At 38.7% G+C, this 19,603-nt stretch overlaps 1 protein-coding gene across 3 annotated transcripts in view; it reads left to right on the top strand.

Annotated features, from left to right (window-relative positions):
• Window positions 1-19,603, top strand: part of LOC149310012 (integrin beta-1-like) — a 60,000-nt gene that overhangs the window by 18,935 nt on the left and 21,462 nt on the right. For 2 of the 3 annotated variants that reach the window (XM_089533485.1, XM_089533484.1), the window contains exons 2-6: window positions 4,448-4,511; window positions 6,662-6,747; window positions 11,502-11,724; window positions 14,118-14,288; window positions 18,456-18,694. In XM_089533485.1, the coding sequence (XP_089389611.1) occupies window positions 4,448-4,511; window positions 6,662-6,747; window positions 11,502-11,724; window positions 14,118-14,288; window positions 18,456-18,694 (783 nt within the window). Of the gene's footprint in view, window positions 1-4,447; window positions 4,512-6,660; window positions 6,748-9,108; window positions 9,201-11,501; window positions 11,725-14,117; window positions 14,289-18,455; window positions 18,695-19,603 lie in introns of those variants that run through there. The other variant, XM_089533487.1, reaches the window with a different exon arrangement.

Here is a 19,603-nt window from a genome sequence, read left to right as displayed (position 1 = left end):
CATCCACGGATTTTAGTATCCATGGAGAGTCCTGGAACCAAACCCCAGCAGATATCAAGAGTGCACTGTCATACACACTCCCAATTTTTTGGGAGTATGAGGTAGGCAGTAGTGGCGTCTACCAACAGACTTCCAGCCAAAGATTGAGAGAGGGATATTTAAAGCTTGACATGTACTACAGCTTATCTGTACAATACCTCAGAGATGCAGGATTTTTCCCACATTACAGGCACATACTGTAAGGTAGAGTGCTGAGGGTGAAAGTGGAGTGGCCTAAATCAGTAGAAGTGAGATTTGAACCATGGATTTCCTTATTAAAAACTAGATTATATCAGTTATCATCAGATCTCTTTGCATAGTTTCCTGATCACATACATAGATACTCTCTGAGGTTTCTATTCCCAACCGAAGTAAAACAGTCAGAATATGGCTATCATTGATATGGTTAGTGTGTTAACAGGTAAATGTTATCTCCAAATGTGACAGTTCAGAGGCTTGATAGATTCTGCCTACAAAAAGACACATAGCCTTGAACAAGACAGAGACAGTCTAGATCTCAAAGAGAGCTAATGTTCTTGCTGCTGCCACTGGAGACAGAAATGTTATTACTTTTCATTACCTTTTTCTTCAGTCCACCATGACCAAAAAGATGGAGGGCCTCTACCTACAACCTTTCCATCAAAACTACCTTAGAAACCGTTGTAAACAGACATCTTAACGCAAACACACACCTGTGACTTTTGACATTATCACTTTTCATCTCCTGTAGGATTTTTAACAGATTTGATGAAGAAGCCAGTGAATGTAATGTATTTTGTGCCTTTTGATCATCCTAATAAAACTATCACCTTGATATGTATTTTGGATTTTGTTGTATTCAGAAAAGAGCAAAGTGAATCTTGTGTGCCTTCAAGTCATTTCTGACTTAGGGCAACCCCAAGACAAATCTATCATGGGCTTTTCTTCTTCAGAGTGGGTTTGCCTCTGAGGCTCAGAGTATGCCTTGCCCAAGGTCACCTGATGGGTTTCTATGGCTAAGTGAGGATTTGAACCCTCATCTCCAGAACTGTAGTCCAACAGTCAAACCACAACACCATGCTGGCTCTCCCACAAGTGAATCTTACTAGAATGTAATTTAGACCTGCTTATGCACGTGTGCTACTTTATTACTCATCTCTTTCTGCTAGATATGTGGGTTGACTCAATTGGGGAATGTTGTGGTGCAAAAAAAAATTCTTTGTTCAAAAAAGCAAGCCACCACTTGAGAGTGATTAATGCTATGTCTACACAAGTTCCTTGAATAAGCAAATGTAACAACATCTCTATTGTAGTCTAGTTGTTTATCTTCCCCCTACATCTTTATTATACCACCTGAGGCCATATTCTTATCACATAATTTGATTAGTAGAATCAAATGGGGCAGAACATTCTGTTGAAATGAGTGTAACCTGTAGAGTTCTTCAGGATAACAAAGCCTCATGTCTTCATTTTGGGTCATTTTCACTTATCTGAAAGGTATAAAAATAAAAAAAGTCATGGCAGAAGTAAGATTTGCTGCAGAGATTCAAAGGAAATACATATTTCCCATGGGTAGAGAAAGGTTTTGTCAATATGACAACAACATGTGTATCCCCTGTTATAAAATTAGAGTGAGAAAGTAGGGGAAGAGAAGGTTCAGGTTATTTGTGCTTAACTCCCTCATCACTGGAAGTCTTTTAAGTTATCTGAAAGAAAGTTTGACTGAGAGATGGTTCTTTAAAAAAAACAGATAAAACTACATCTTACAGACAAATTTTGCGTTATTGTTGGTTTTTTTTTCCATTTGGCTTAGGACACAATACTGTGGTAATTGCCAGGGGTCCCATGAGTTATAGGTCCGAAACACACGGCTTCCGGCTGCTGTGGGGACATGACATTCAAGTGATGAACACCCCCAAAGCAGCTGGAAGCTGATCCATTGCTGTATACAAGCAGTTCCTGGTGGTGGCAGACTTGGGGCCTTGACAGTGGCCCATGTGGTCACCGTGGTCCCGGCTCAATTGTGGCTGGAGCGGCCTCTTCCCACCTGTCTGCTTCACCCCATAATAACTGTCTTCAGAAGGTCTACTTTTAAAGATCTCTGTATGAGCTCTGTTGCCATTACTCTCAAGGTGTCAGTGGTCTAGTGGAAAGGGGGAGATGTGGGAGTCCAGGAATATATTTGAGGAAGCTTTAGATTTGCTGGATTCACAACCCTACTGTTCTCCGCTAACTTCCCTGGAAGAAGGGGAAAGGAGCCCTGGTGGTGTGGCGGTTAAATGTCAGTGCTGCAGCCACAAGGTTGTGAGTTTGATCCCAGGGCTCCAAGGTTGATGCAGGCTTCCATCCTTTCGTAGGTTCATAAAATGAGTTCCCAGCTTATTGAGGGCAATTGGCTTACAAATTATATACCGCTTAGAGAGTGTTTAGTTCATTGAAATGTAAATGCTGTTGCTATTGCTAAATCTAAAACTGAGTTGGAACGGAAGGAGCATTCTCCTGTATCCTGTTTGTGGGAGTCTGGCAAGACTTTGGAGCCGATCCTGGATCCTCCTGGCCCTGTTGTTTTGCTCATGCCAATGAGAAAATGAGTATTCTTTAGGGCAGGGGTAGGCAACCTTTTTGAGTCGGGGGCCAGGTTGCTGTCCCTCAGACAACTGGGGGGCCGAAGCCGGGGGGTGGAGCTTCCACCCTCCAGGGGCAGAGCCACATGCCAGGGGTGGAGCTTCCACCTTCCGGGGCGGAGCCACATGCCAGGGTGGAGTGGCACGAAAACGGGGGAAATCAGCGGCAGGACTGCGCAGGGGCCGGCAGGAAAGCCTTGGCGGGCTGGATCCGGCCCGCGGGCTGCAGGTTACCGACCCCTGCTTTAGGGAGTTGCCACAACTATATATTCTTAATAAGTTATAATTAGACAGTTAAAAGCATTAATGTAATGAATTAAAAAATGGAAGCAGGGAAGGGGAAATTGAAATCTTTCATGAAAAAAAAAACTGCTCTTTTATGTTCTTGTCCATGGACAATTTTTCAGTTACTACATTAGGAAAATTAAAATTTTGGGGAACATAAAGTAAAAACGCTCCAATAAAATAGTTTCTCCAGGAATTAATTTATTTTGAAACTTTGGAGAACATAGGTGAAATTCTCAGATGAAATGCCTGTTCTTGGAATTAATTATAACCTTTTAAAAAGTTTTAATCAAAATGACAGGAATGGTGTAGCAAGAGGTATATGTAGAACAGTCTAAAGAATTAGAGAAAAATAGTTGCTATACACACTGCAAACTTCTGGTTGTCTGAATTCCATGAAGATAAAAATTGAGGCTCAAAATCAGAGGTTAATCTTTGAGAAACTTACTCTGAATAAAGATTTATGATGGCAGTTTTGGTCCAATACATACTGCAGAAATAATCCAGTTTGAGACCACTTTAAACACCCTGGATCAGTGCTAGGAAATCCTGGGAATTGTAGTTTATTGTGGTACCAGAGCTCCCTGATAGAGAAGGCTAAATGTCTCACATAACTACAGTTCCCAGAATTCCCTAGCATTGAGCCAGGACAGCTAAAGTGGTCTCAGACTGGATTATTTCTGCAGTATGTTTTGGAGCATTGTCAAAAGTATCTTTATTAGGTTAATTGAAGTAAATATATTTTTACATAGTTAAAAGGCAGGTAATATATACAAGAGTTGCAATTTCTACTTTCACCCCACCCCATTAGATATTGAAAAGTAAAATATATATGATTAGGCATCATAGAATGCAGCAGTTTTCAACTCTTTTTCCACACAGGTATCATCTGAATTTGTTGTTACAAGCCTAAGGCTGTTATATTTAAAAATTGCATAAATATGTCAAACACTGTAATAATACTAAGTTATTAATGAAAAATTCCTAAATCCATAAAGTAGGTTAGGATTTGTATGAACATATGCACTACATATATTTCCATTTTTATCCATTTTTGTTGCCCCTTATGGCTTCAGAAATTCTGGAAATTTCCCATCTCTACATAGATTATTGTGAGAAGGCTCATATAATATATTTTAGTGATGCTGATTTCATAATATTCTATGATGTTATAGATAAAACACAAAGTGGTCTACAAAATGTATAATGAAAGTCAGAGTAAGAAAGCAGTGTTTGTGTGACAAGCCATCCACAGCTTCTTATACCTATTTCCAATGTAGAGCTCTTTTATTTTGTTTTCAGAGATTTCTTGAGGAATATAAATATCTTTTTGGTGTCTTCATAATGGAATGTTTAATTAACTTATGCAGTAAGATTTAAAGACCACAGTAGAAATACTGTGTGATTTAAACAATGCAGTAGACAGAGCTGTTGTATTCACTGTATTGTCTGACCCTGACATGTATGACCAAGGAGGGAGGAAGAAAATGAAACTAATGTTACTGTGTTTTAATTTGCAGATAAAGTTTCTCATCTGTATTGGATTATTAAACTGCCTCATAATCTGTGGATTTTCCCAACAAGGTAAGTAGTTATAGTACTGTAGCTACTCATGTATAACTTTAGAAATTTTAATAAAAATCAGAAGAGAGCTTTGTCCATCTTGGGACCACTTAAAAGAAGCACCTTTTTGAATGCCTGGGTGGGAAAATGGCAGCTCTTTCCCTCAAAGGAATGCTGAGAAGAATCAGGCTTTGAAAGATTCAGATAAGACATTAGTGTATGTTTGTCAGCTTTTCTGGGTTAAAATCAAGTAAAGTTATCACAGGAATGTTAAAGGCCATACAGCCTGCCTGCCTGCCCACCCGCCCGCCCCAAAAATGGGCTTGCCATACGTGGATTTGAGCGTCCACAGATGGCAAGCCCCATTGGTCCTAATGGCAGTGCATGCACATGGCTAGCACACAGGCACCACAATTAAAAACCATGGGACTTGAGGTCCCATGGTTTTTGGCATTTGCGGGAGATGCCCGAACAGATTCCCCTGCAGATACTAAGAGTTGACTGTAATTACTGCTAATGTAGTTGCAATTTCCTTTCCTTTGCCTTGTCCTCTTTTTTGACATGTGTGCATTTTCTTAGTCCCACCTATACATGGTCACCTCCTCCATACATCACACAGCCACAATTTACATAGCCACTTCCCTCCTCATATCACACAACCACTTCCTTCCTCATCCATGCAGCCTTTTGGGTGAGCATAAAACAGTTATGTCTGCCAGAATTTTGTACGTTCTCTAATACCATTTTTCTTTGCTTCAGCCTTTACATCCTTTGCTACATGCCTCTAAGTTTTACCCTCAACTTACCCACAGGTCATATCAAAACATGAAATTTTGGCTGCAAAACTTATACTTGTAAGTCAAGTATATACAATAGTTGTTGCTGCTGTTTATTGGTTTCACAGTATACCAATGTTTGGGACCATCAGTGATTTGGATTCTATGCAAGAATCTAAGAATCAGGGAAGTATTACTGGATAATGTGGCATGTTCAAGCAATGTTGCTTGAACATTGGGACACTTGTTTTATGTTGAACTCATTCAGATGTTTTGTCAGTCCATTTGGAATTGTTCCCTGAACACTTATCACTATCGACACCACAATTGTTTTCATCACCCTCACCTATTTGCTAGAATTGGAACTCGAGGAACTTACAATTTAAAACATGTACAATATAGCTAAAAAGTTTAAAAGTTCAACACTAAAACAGAATTAAATTATTCACAATATTAAACCAAATTAAGACATATACAGTCGTCCCTCCACATTTGTGAGTTAAAAATTCCATTGTTGAATAGCTGATAACATCCTTATGTTCAGTCAGAACATTCTTTCTTGCAATTTGAATCCATTGGTGTGGGTCCTGTCCTCTGGAACAGCAGTGAACAAGCTTTTGGCATCTCCTGTATGACATTTCTTCAGATATTTAAGGAGGGCCTCCATATCACTTCTCAATCTTCTCTTATTGAAGGAAATTGTTTTTACTTCAGCATGAGGATAACATTCATTCCAGAACTATCCAGAGTAAGGTGGCTATGCTAACATTGACTGACTGATGGGTAAACATTGGGTAATTTACCTTCGCACAGTAAAAGATACCGTTACATCCCCTATGTTTATAATTAAAACAATTGGTACATGGATTTGTGACTGAGAGAGAAAAGAAGAAAGGTTTCGTCCTGGAGAAGACAGTGATTCTCTGTGTATCCATACAGTGAAAAAGATGAAGAAACTGTTTCTTATACAACTCCATGTTTGAGGATACATAGAATATCAATTGGTCACTACTTGATGTTACTATAAGTTTCACTCATATTTGGAAGATCACACCTGAAGCTATTTTCCTGCATGCGTAGAAATGCTAAAAATTTCAGTCCAGCTTTCCACCACAGGCATATCCAGTGAAATAAACGATGAAATAAATAGTGTGTGCACTCAGTCATTTGTGGCTGTTTATATGCAGTTCCTTATGCTTTTTATTCCATGCAGTTGTTATCTGTAGAGAAAATGTGTAAAATACAGATCATTTATAAAATTGTTAAGCCACACTAATAAACATATATTAATTCTTGACAAAATCACTAGCTTGTACCAGATGCCCAATAAGTCATATATTTAATGGTGTGACACTGTAACTTCAAAAACATTAATCTGCTGACATTTTCTTACAGGTGGGAATGCCTGTATAACAGCTAATGCAAAATCATGTGCTGATTGTATACAAGCTGGACCAAATTGTGGATGGTGCAAGAATATAGTACGTATTTTTTCATTGCTTAATTTTTCTACTATATTCCATTTGCAGCTAGCCTTAAACAGGTTAAGAACTTTAAGAACTTCCAGTAATAAAGTAGATGTAACTGCAAATAAAAGCAATAGTCCTTAGTCAACTCCTCAGTACAAAGCAGAGGAGATATGAACAATTTGTCTATGATGATAATCTTGCTAAAGAGGATGTGGACCTTATACCTAGTCAACCATGGTAAATACATTTTTGTAACTTGATTCTAATAGAAGTGCACTGTTATAGACCCAAGGTAAGCAAAACAGTCTTAGGAAAATGTCAGGTGTGTCTGGGAAAAGGTTATTAAAAATATCTCTATTTATTGATTTTGGATATTTTAAAAATCTTTAATCAAAAAATATTAGCACAGAAAGCAATTATGTTATTTAAACAATAAATGTAATGACAAATCAACAATAAAAACTGTTTTGAAAACACATAAACAAGCTAGGGAGTCACAGAATTTCTGCCATGGCTTCAGAATGATTGAAAGGTTGGTGCCAGCCACACCTCCATGAGGAGAATGTTTCATAAACTGGGTGCAGAACAGAGAACCCTGCTTCTCAAGTTATCATGCAACATGTAGAAACTTTGGCTAGACCTTCAGGGCAGGTGGGTATATGGAGAGGCAATTCAGGTATTTGGAACACAGGATATTTAGGACCTTATAGGAAAGCAACAGTGTTGAAAATAAATGGCCAGTGCAACTCCCTTGGGATCAGTATAGTGTGCCCTGATGCACCTTTAAAATTATTACATGTTTTAATTCTTGAAATATTTGAAACCTCTTGATCATCTTCCAAGGGAGCTCCACATACAGTGGCTTACAATTAACCCAGGGAGCCCCCTTCTTCATGCTTAAGGTGTTTTTGCATAAATGTGGAGTTGTTGAGAGCCACTATATTGGTTAGAGTGTAGGATTATTGCTAAGGAAATGGCAGATTCTGATTATCATTGAGGCCACATAATTATCTGGGTGTTCTTGGGCCTAGCAAATTCTCCTGACTTGTCTCCTAGAACTGCTAGGATAAAATGTGGGCAGTGGGAGGAAGTCAAGGTGAACATGTGTAACCAAATTAAATTCATTGGAAAAAGTGTAGAAGAAAGATATAATGGTTTAGGTTCTGATTAAGTCATACTTGGCCGTTACTGATTCCAAGTTCCATTCATTTCAGGGTTTCCTATCTAAATGTGATTAAATCTGGATCCAGTCCAACAAATGTAATTTTATTGGTTGCCAGTGACAGCCCCTTCTGTTTCAAAAAATGCTTCTAAAGAGTACATTTCTCTTTCAGGAGACCTTTAGTGAGAGCAGGTTCACCTTGGTGAGGATGAGAGAGCAGTAGCTGCTCAATAGCCTTGGCATTTATGCACCAAATTAAAAGCAGGCACTAGACTTTGAGGGGGGAAAGCCCTTTCATTTAGGGGAAGATTTTGATTCCCACTTCTGGAATCCACTCACCATATTTCCCTACCCCCTCATTTTTCTTTTTTTTAAAAAAAATACATATTTATCATTCAACAGGTAAAGCCTAAAAATTCATCTTTTCAGAAGATGTAACAGAGTGAGATGGGAAACCTAGTGCTTCCTAATGTCTTAATTTCTAAAATGCTGTCTCTTAATATTTGCTACTAAGGCAGCTCTTCTCACCCTAATCTTCAGTATTTCTTATCAAACATATTAAAAACCAGATATAGTAGCTCCTTCTTCTTTGAGGGCAGAGTAGGAGGGGCTCACTTGTGTGCATAAACAAATTAAGTTTTATGGGAAAGGATTTGTACCAAACTGGAGAATATGTTTGGGCAAACCTATGAGTGAGGTGTCTCAGCTCACATAAACCGTGCAGTTTCTCTGTCATACAAAACCCTATTGGGAGCTACTCAGGTCTGTGAATGTTCTGTAGAAACACTGAGTAGCTGAAATTTTACAGGTCTCCAAAGACAAAAGTTTCCATACTGATATTTCTCTGTGTGTGTGTGTGTGTGTGTATCCCCTTTGGTGAGAGAACTGTCTTCTTCCTGCAGAGTTAACCCTGATCACTTCTCCCTAACTGACACAGCAGTGAGAATTGGTTTCCAGCTACTTCTTAAGTTTCTATCAGCATGATGCAGCTCTGTCCATTCTACATGCACCTCTCTGTTTTTAATACTTACCCTTTTACAAAGCTGGTGGGGATGGCTGTTGCAGCTGTAGTCTGTATCCTTATATAGTTTAGTTGACACTGAAGTTTCATTGTATGATCTTTGTGTATACATGAAGAGAGAGTGTGCATCACATAGATACATGTAGCTGACTTGTATACGTGAAATAATCTGCTGTTTCTTTAACCTCAGGTGAAGAGGGCTAGGAACACACCTGAATAAGACAGACCATAGCAACACATTCCACCTGCAGAAACCATTTCTATTTTTAATTAAGGAAAAAGGTGAACAAGAAAGTGTGTTTTTTAAAAAATCAGGGTGTGAGTTGATAAAGACAGACTTGTATAGCTAATCTTGGCCTTGAGCAGACAGGCGGCTTGGAATGGCTTCTGGCTGCTCCAACCATGGCACTGCAACAACCAGATGCAGCAGTCCTGAGGCTGGCTGTTGCCACAGTTGCAGCTGGTTTTAGGTTGCTTTAGGCAGCTGTGGCACAGCTTCAGCCCAGTCCCGGGGCATGCATCATCTGAATGCCATGCCCCTGGATTGGCCCAAAGGTGACACTTTTGGCCTGTCTATTTTGGGCCATCTTTAGGCTTTGTCTTCTTTCTTTTCCAATTGGATAGCCATTTCCCACTCCCTCCACCTTCTGTATAGATCATTCCCTCATAGTTATTTAAAAACCATTCCTCTCTGGAGTCTGTCTGCCTGGATTTAATTATATTCTCTGGTGACATTAGAGGGGCAGTAACTTTAGATACAGACAAGGCAGATGGGCAGAGAAATGGGATGTTATGTACACTTTCAATCTATTTTGAACTCTAAAAGGCTGTTATTCTAATACTAAATCCCATGTGTCTATTTTCACAGAGCTAGTAAATGGTTCTGTGCACTGTACTGTCTCAGGCTAAATACAAGGGGCTAGATCCCTGCATCCATTTTCCCCCAGGAGAAACCTCCACTATTATAACCTGAAATGGCATAGCTTTACTCATCACTGAGCATCTGAGTACTCTCCCACTTGTCTGCCCCAAACTGTAAATCTTCAAAATGTAGAGTTTGTTCTTGAAAGAATATCAGGGCTTAATTTGATTGTCTTCTTTCTGTTGGTTATTAATGTTAGCATCTCATGTTATCTCAAAGATAGGAGATGGGTTTCTGTAATATGTTGGTTTTCCCCACTTGAGTTTCCTTTCTGTTTCCTGAGTACAAAATTAGATGGGAAGTGTATGAAGCGGGCTATCTTACAGAGAAAGCTAGCAGCAGTTCCTGCCATTGTGACCACATTTCTGCAGCAATTAGACAAAGTGTTGTCAGGCCTATGCATATATGTAACATGGATGCTTTAGACAATACCTGGGGTGATTCTCTTACTTGGCTTTACGTACAAAATACTATCCATGATTCTTGGAGCTGTGGTTCTTTAAATCAGCAGACGGTGTGATCATTGTTCCAAGCCAAGTGCTAGATCAGTTAATTTGTGCCTTCATTGGGATCCCACCTGGAATGTTCAAGGTCTTTCAGAAGAAGAGCAAAACACTGTGCTTTTGGAACATTTGTAAGGAAACTTTGGAGACAGAGTCAGTAGGTTTTATGCAGGAAGTCCTAGGTTCAGTTCCTGGCATATGCATTTTAAAAAGAGTGGGATACAAGGTGAAAGGAAAGACCTTTCTGCCCAAAACTAGCAGTCCAAGTAGAGGACAGTGGCTCAGTTCATTTCCTCATGATAGAGCAGCATATAAAACAACAACAATCCAGAGTTGTTGTTGTTGTTTTTTAAAAAGGTGTACAGTTACAGGGATGTTGGCAATGCTTAGGTGAGTCTCATTTCTGCACTGTGTAAGGCTCCTTACCAGAGTCATATCTTGTATTTTTGTCTTCCTCTTGAGCCCTGGACCAAATGATTGTCTATGTGCTGTTTTTCCTGGACACCTCCATGTCAGTCTGGTTCTTGCTTTGTCCCATGACACAAGTCTGGCAGGCTTCTGCTTCTTCATGTACCCCATACAGATCTGAGAGTATAAAGTCTCACTTTCACTCTCTTCTCTGTAGATTTTGGCTTCTGTCTTGAGGACTGCAGCCCATTCAGTAGCTGTTTCATGTTACTTCTGCCAGCTCTTCCCATTCCAGGCTCTTGTTGCTTGCTCCTCAATGTTTTCTCATCTGGCCAAGTCCAGTGTACAACATGGCATTCTTCATGACTATACTTTTCTATTGCTTTTAGCTGTTTCTATTGCTTTTATGACTTTTTTTTAGCAGTCATTATTAAAGAGCTAAGAATATTAATCATGTTAAAGCTACAACAGTTAGAACAAATATAATTCAATACTCAGGTTGGCAGTTATACACTGTGAAAGACCAAAAAAGTACATCTTTGAACTCATGGGAATAGCTGTTACTGAAATAGCTTTTCCCCACTCCATTAAACCTAGTACATGTGTTTAAAAAGCTAAAATCAGGTCCGTTGTTAAAAGTGAGAAATACAGATTTCAGTTATCCTTGCTAAAATTGAGCAAGAACATATTGCTGTTGGATCATATCTTATCATAAAGATCGTTATGCCTGATAGTGTTTGTCTTTGTTAGACATTTTTACAAGAAGGAGAATCAACTTCAGCACGATGTGATGATTTGGAAGTTTTAAAAACAAAGGGCTGTCCTCCTGATGAAATAGAAAATCCCAGAGGCTCTCAAGAGATGCTGAAAAACAAAGAAGTAACAAATCGTGTCAAAGGAGCTGCTGAGAGTCTTAGACCAGAAGACATTACCCAGATTCAGCCACAGCAAGTCCAGTTAAAGCTACGGATAGGTAAGGATATTAGAGGTGTCTTACCTTGTGAGTTTTGCTATTCATTAAAATGATTCCAAGTTGTTGTTGTTTTATTTCAAAGTATAGATCTGAGTAAAATAGATGGAGGATTAAGAAGGATATGAGGTGCCCAAGACTACAAAGATTGGGGGAATTTTATCATTTTGCCAGTTCTTTATTCAGCATTATGTGACTTAAGCCTTTTCTGCTATTTTGTTGCTTCATGTTATTTCAGCCTTGGTGCACGTGCTTTAATTTTGTAGTTTTAGCTCTTAAGAATGTTGCTTTACACAGGATTAGTGTTCACAACATATGATGTAGGATAATATACAACTTTCCATGGCTCTTTCTCCACTCTGGATATGCTCTGGAACTGTGTTCAAGAATGTGTCCTGGAAGTGTAGTTGTTCAAGGAGTGGAAGAGTAGGGGACAAAAGGTAGTAGTAGTGGAAGTAGTCATAGGCATTTCAAAAAATCCTTAATGAAAGAGATCCTGCTGTCTGTTGGAATCCATTAAAACAAATGGGGAACATATTGCCCTTCAAATCCTATTGAATGCAGCTCTCATTGTCCCTGACCAACATAGGAAGTGATAAAAGGTGATGGGAGTTGCAGTCTTACAATATCTGGGAAGTCACATGTACTCTGCTCGTAGATGTCCTGTAATTGGACATTTGCTACTCCTGTAGCAAAATTAACAGTGGCACTGTTAAATGTTGCAAGAGAGCACAGTTCAAATCCCCGCTCAACCATAGAAACTCACAGGATGACCTTGAGCAAGTCATATTTTTTCAGCCTCAGAGGAAGGCAAGGGTAAATCTGTTCTGAACAAGTCTTCCAGGGGGAAAAAACCCAATGATAATTTTACCTTAGGGTCACCATAAATCAGAAATTGTTTTATGGCACACAACAACAAATTATGATGAATGGGAAATAATTTTCCTGACACCATTATGAACCGTAGTGAACATTTCCATCTCGTAAAGATTGTTAAGACCTATGGAAAGGTTATTTAAGCATTTGTCCCCTGTATCCAAAATAAAGATTTCAGTGATGTGGATGTTGATGTACTATTATTCCCTGTATATTCTCCAAGTGAACCATAGATAGCTATATGTGTCTTCTGCCATTTCTCTTGTGCTCATATGGTTCATGCAAGGTAAAGTTCTAAAACATGGGATCTGAGAAATCTTCCTCTTTTATCCAGGTTGTATAGTTTATTACTAGCATTGTGGATATAAACATGTTTATGAACAAGTTGTCGAGAGGTTCCATACTTGTTTTAGCAGCCTTAGTTCTAAGGTTAATATGAATGAACCACAGCTAAACAAGACAGTTAGAATTTGAGATGGAGATATTTCTAAGTTAATGACTGAGATACTAGTGAAGGAAAACCAATGCCCAGTCTTGTTCTGGAGCCAGAACAGTGAGAAGCAGATGATTTAAAAGTTACATAAATGGCATATTGAGCATTTTTCAATAGGTGAGTGCCAGATCAAGTTGGGATCACTTCAGAATCCCCACCCTCCACCCTTAGTTAATCTTCTTGTAGCTATAATTTCTTAATAAGAAAATAAAGAAGTGTAGACTAATCAGTTTTTGGATTCTTTTTAAACAGTGGTGGGAATCATATGGCCCGCCAGATGTTGTTTGACTGTAGCTTCTGGCATTTCTTGCTATTGTTGTTGCTAGCTAGGTCCCTTTGTTAGAATATTATTGTTAGAAAAGGCAGATATGGAGATGATTCCCCTTCTAGAAATAATACTTGTGAATGAATACTCATGATGATGATCAGCCCCTAAACCACTAAAAAATGTGCACAGTTTCATCAAGGCTTGTGGCTCAGAAAGAAGTTATTTTGCAAAGCATTTCAGCAGACATTACTTGCCAGAAATAAAAAAATGTAGTTTAACAGTTGATCTTGTCGAAGGTATACCCATGTTAGTCTGGAAATCAGTAGGCAAAGGGATCTTGTAGCTTGTTAACCATGTTATTGATTGGAATTCTCAACTGCGTTCTTGTTAGTTGCTGACGCTGCCTTTCCAGTGTTTGGTAAAACCATCCACACCTGTCATTAACTTGAGGTCCATTTGAGAAACTTCAGATATCTTGATATGGTCATTCAAAATTTTAGGTTCTCATTTCTTAATGACAGTTTTACACCATTAGTGTTCACATGTGAATTGTCATTATAAATGCTATTTCTGAATTAGCCTACTAGATGATTTCCCAATAGTCAATTAATAGTTTTCCTTTAAGTGGATTTTTAGCTTATAATTATTTTACAATGTGGATGGCAGATCTTTCATAGGCAAGGCACTTATTCTTGGCTGATTTATTGGCTGCTAATATGAGATAATCCTATCATAACTTTATTTTTTCTCTGGGATTAGGGGAACCTCAGACATTCTCACTAAAGTTTAAGAGAGCTGAAGATTATCCTATTGACCTATATTACCTTATGGATCTTTCTTACTCCATGAAAGATGACTTAGAAAATGTCAAAAGTCTTGGAACTTCTCTAATGAGCAAAATGAAGAACATTACTTCAGATTTTCGAATTGGTAAGTGTTATGTTTGTGATTATAAAAGTTAGAGTTTTGTGCTTTTCTTTAAAAGAGAAATTCCCACCTTTTTATAATACATGGAATAGTATGCATGTGTTTAGAGTTGTAAATACATTTTAGTAAGTCTGTTTTGAATGAATTTATTATGAATTTATTACGGCACATGGCCAGCACCAAAATATAGCAAAATTACAAAACATGTAACATCAGGTATACTGCCGTAGCACAAATATATATACATTCTACTCCAACGGAGATGTATATCCTCTATATCCAAGTAGGAGGGGAGAATGCCCACAGTCCCATCCCCCATAACATCACAAAATCCACACATTATTATAAGACATTGGCATAGTCAAGTATTATAAAACGTTGGCACAGTCAACAGTCAGATACTACATCCTCATTCCTCAAAACCTTTTCAAGATTTGGGGGGGGGGGGGGGGAATTAAAACATTAGCATAGTAAGTCTGTTTTAGAAGAGAAGTGTGTTCTAAATCAGTAGAAAGATGCATAGTGGTGGGACACAGAGGCATCCTTATCTGCATCCCACTAATGGGAGCGCTACAGCATATGAAGACATGGTACAAGGATTTCTCCGTGGTAACATCTCAATTGTGAGATGCCCTCCCCTTGATAGCCGGATTGGCACTGGCGTTGTTTTCATTATGATGCCAACTTAAAACCAAGCCTTCATGCATTGGGGGCCTAATGCATATAGTATTAGACTGTTTTCACTTTTTAAATTATTCCATTGTTTAATATGTTTTTGAACGTTTAACGTTAAGATATAGAGTACAGTACAAGAGAGCCAGCTGGTGTAATGATTTGAGTGTTGGAGTTATGACCCTGGAGACTAGGGTTCAGATCCCTTTTACACCATGGAAATTCTGTGAAAAACTTAGACAAGTCATATTCTCAGTGAGGAAGTCAAAGACAAAACCCCTCCGAACAAATCTTGCTATGAAAGGTTTGCCTTAGGGTCACTGTAAGTCAGAAATAACGGGAAGCATACAACAATAATAAATAAATATTTCAATAAAGTGAATACATTTTATTCAAGATACAAAGTTGGAGGTAGCATTTGACAGTGGAAGAGTAAGAATTTAGAGTCTGTTCAGCAAATTACAGTATATATAGCAAAAATTATGGTGGATTTTCATAGTGGTTAAAGGCCATACAATGCTGCATTTTCCAATTTCATTGTTAACATATGCTGGGCTGTGGACAGATTCTATACAAACATAGAAATGATTCTGGGTATTGAATATAGTATCCAGACCAATTTTTTTCAATCTTTAGTTCTTCTGATTTTGGTGCATTTAAATTCCCAGAAACCTCACCTAACATAACATTATCAGGGCTTCTGAGAATTGAAGTACAAAATATCAGGGGGGCCAGAGGCTGAGAGCTACTGTTTGAAAGAATCTTCACTAAGGGAAAACATAAAACCTATGAAGTTATCAATATTTCTTTCAAAGAACTAAAGATTTGCTTTATGATCTGTGTGATGCACAGATCTTGTGCATACTCATAACACAGACATTAGAACCAAGTATAATTTGGCAAAAACCACAACCCGATCCTCCAAATTGCATTTCCCTCCTTTTTTTCTGCCTCCCACATGAGCAGAACTAAGAGATAAATTATCTCTTCTCGTTTGCAGTCAAAAAGTTGATTAGCTGTTCTTGTCTTTTTCCTTTCACCTTTCCTTTGAGTATTTATTTCTTTGCTTCGTCTCTATGTAAAATGTCATCTTCTCTGAATTGTTTTTCCATCTTCATCCTTCTTAGATTCTGTTAGATTGCACCTTATCAGTGTACGATGGTTTCACTACTTCTCAGTTTATCAACTTTCTGGAGTGCCCTGATTGTCTCACACAGGGTCAGACATTCAGATTTTGCCATACTGAAGATGATGGCCTGGGAACTATGGCCTTTGCAGTAGATGTCTTGAACTTTCCAAAGACTTCTGGGAAATAATCTACTGTTTAATCATATGTGAAGTGGCACAAATTCCTTTTCTTTATGCATTTTACTTCCCCTTAGTCTGTGATTTTCAGTAGCTGATGTTTTCAGTTTCCTTCTTCACCCAGAGAAAGTACCGTAGGTTTATCATTTTCCTTGTTGAAAGTTTACTTGGCAGTGCTCTCTTCATGTTTGTCACTGGGTTCAGGTTCATTATTTACAGACCTGTCAGTCAGTCTAAAGTTTCCCACTGTGGTTTTTTCTCACTGATGTTCTCTCAAATGGTTATGACCCTACTTGAACTGTTTGTGGCCTAGTTAAATATTTGTCTCCTCATTTTCCCAGTCACTCATAGGTAGTAGTTGCTGCTGCATGAAGTTGACTTGACTTACTTGATGTGCACAGGACAGTCAACGTACTCTTTCACCCACATGTGTCTTTCCTACTTAAGGTGATGTCCCAGTTCCATCATTGATCTCTCCACCTGTATACACACCCCATCCTTGTCATTAAAGGCCATGTTCCATTATGGGATGTAAGATAGAAATTTGCCACCTCTCTCACCACCCATTTCAGGCATTCTGAAAAACTATTTGTCTGTTATTCTCTACCCAAGAAGTGTGTTCCAGTTTCCTCCCAAATAGGAAATCTCAGTTGATGGTGGAGCCTTTTAAGATTGCCTGAGAATTTGTTTTGTTGCCTGTTCTGTCTGTCTGAGATTGTAATGCCACTCTACAACCAGTTTTCTTTGCTTACCTCTGTAAAGCATCTATATGATCCCAACCATTTACATAATTCCATTATTATTTGGATGATGTACTGCTACCTCCTTTGGTTGCGTGGTCTTATATACCATCCTCAGTTGACATGGAACCTACTTCTGGTAAACTACTGTATATACTTGTCTATACGTCTAAAATTTGACCCCAAAATCTGAGGTTGACTTATTTATGGGTCACTATGGCAATGTGATAGCAGTTCTTTCAGATTTTGTGTGTGTGAAGGTGTGAAGAAGAGTTTATCTCTCTGTGGACCCAACCAGAAAGAGTCCTGGGTGATTGATTGATATTGCTGTTTGTTTAGGAGTCTCCCTCCCTCCTGATCATCTGGCTGAAATAAAAGCTGAAACGATGAAGCAAAAATGAAAGTCTCTCTTGCCATACGCACACATACACACACCAAAGGAGCTTCCAAGTTTTACCCACAACCTATCCACAGGTCATGCCAAAATCCATAATTTTGGCCCCCAAACCTGACCTCGACTTATACATGAGGTCAACTTATAGTTGAATATATATGGTACTTGCTAATCACCCTTATGTGAGAGTCACAGAGAACAAGTAAAAAAAGAACAGGTGTCATAGCTGTAATTTTGGATTCTCAAATGGTCATCTGTGAACTCCATCTTCATCTTCCCGTTTCTCATGTCTGGATTGTTAAGTTCCGATGCCAGACTGGAAACTGAGGGAAAGTTCACATGGGCTATATTGGTATCCACATTGGAAGGTAGGGAGAGGGTTCCTGGAAAGCTTTAGGATGTTCAAGCTCAGCACAAACTCATGACCCGTATATAATAGTTCACAGATGACCCCTCAAAGTATCACAATTAGAAGTAAGCTGCCAGCTCTTTTTGTAGATTTTTATTTTCTTATGTATGTAGTTTACATGTTCTGTGCTAGGTTCTTGTACTCTGTGACACACATCCATTCCAGAAACCCACACAGGAACCAAATAGTGTCTTTGGTCTTACCAAGAATAACTGCTGGATTGTTTCTTGTTGTGCTCCTTCAGGTCATTTCTGACTTATGGAAACTCTAAGGCAAACCTGGGTTTATTTTTTGACAAGATTGGTTCAAAAAGATTTTCCTTCCTTTGCAGCTGAGAATGTGTGACTTGCCCAAAGTTGCCCAGTGGGTTTACATGACTCCGTGGGGATTCAAACTCTGGTTTCCAGTGCTCAAACCACTAAACCACTGCTTGATAGAACTCTTAACAAAGGTTGAATAGCCTCCATGTGTTTGGACTCTTCTCCTTCCCCAGCATTTCTGGTTGCCCAAACTTCCTCTAGCTTGTAAATGGAAGAAAAGATTGTCTTGGGAAAGAAGCACAACCTTCCCACATTCTTATCATCTTTTATATATGGATTTTTACTGCAATGAGCAAGAGAATTATGTTTTATTTTCTGTCTTTTTCTTAGGTTTTGGGTCTTTTGTTGAAAAAACTGTAATGCCTTATATCAGTACCACACCTGCCAAACTCAGGAACCCTTGCACAGGTGACCTTAATTGTACAAGTCCTTTCAGCTACAGAAATGTACTCAATTTCACCAGCAATGGAAGCCTCTTCAATACACTTGTAGGTGATCAACAAATTTCTGGCAATTTGGATTCTCCAGAAGGTGGATTTGATGCAATAATGCAGGTTGCTGTTTGTGGTGTAAGTGTATTTTAATTTTTTCTACTTCAGTTGCAAATACAGTTGGTTTATATACATGTAGTTGGCTTGCAGATTTGGGAATCAATTACATTTCAGTTTGCTTTATAAACCTGGATAGAATTCTTGGAATAAAAGTACGCTCCATTTGTATTTGTGGTTTTTTTAGTAAATCATATCTAAGGACAGTTGGTGCTCTAAATAACATTGAGGTAACAGATGCAATAAAAACAAGAAACTCTGCAAATCTTACAGTGGTATAATACACGGCTTAACCATACACTGTAATGGGAAAGTATTAAATATAAAGGAAGCCTGTGCATGCATTCAAAATAATCATGTATTTCCATGAACATATGGGCTTATGGCAGCTTCTGCCTTCAGAGTGCTTGACATGAACATGACCACCTGTCTGTATACCCCAGCTTTCTTTGTTCTGACTGGTGATTTTCACACACCCTGCTGCCTGGATCTTTTTAATTCAGGGGTAAACAAATTCCGAAAGTCCAGTGGCTAGCTATCCATCCTGTTGTCCACCACAAGTGGCACCAGCGCCCAAAAAATCCAGGGAGAGGAATGAAAACCAGCAATGGCCACATGCCCATTCCAATTTTATTGGGGGGGGGGGTATGGTGCATGGAGGTCTTGAATCATGTTTTAATTCAGAGATGGGGAAAATGGTTCAACAGCTCTGTGTGCCCTCTATGGGAAATTTTGTCTCTAGACGCCTTAGAAAGGATAAGGCTGATGAAATAAATAGTAATTCCTGGTTTTCTTTTGGAAGAAGCTTTGAAGTGGTCTCTTGAAAGTTCAGAATGTTTTACTTCTGCATAGCTTACCTGACCTGCTTGTTTTCTTTCATCTGTTACTATAGTTAGTTTTGAATAAAATGTTTGCTGAAACATCTTGATC

Source organism: Sceloporus occidentalis, unplaced genomic scaffold, assembly GCF_023333645.1.
Source record: "Sceloporus occidentalis isolate IW3139 unplaced genomic scaffold, rSceOcc1.0.p SCAF_7, whole genome shotgun sequence".
Lineage (NCBI taxonomy): Eukaryota > Metazoa > Chordata > Lepidosauria > Squamata > Phrynosomatidae > Sceloporus > Sceloporus occidentalis.
The sequence above is the reverse complement of the archived record's forward strand: the minus strand, read 5'-3'. Positions and strand labels throughout refer to the sequence as shown.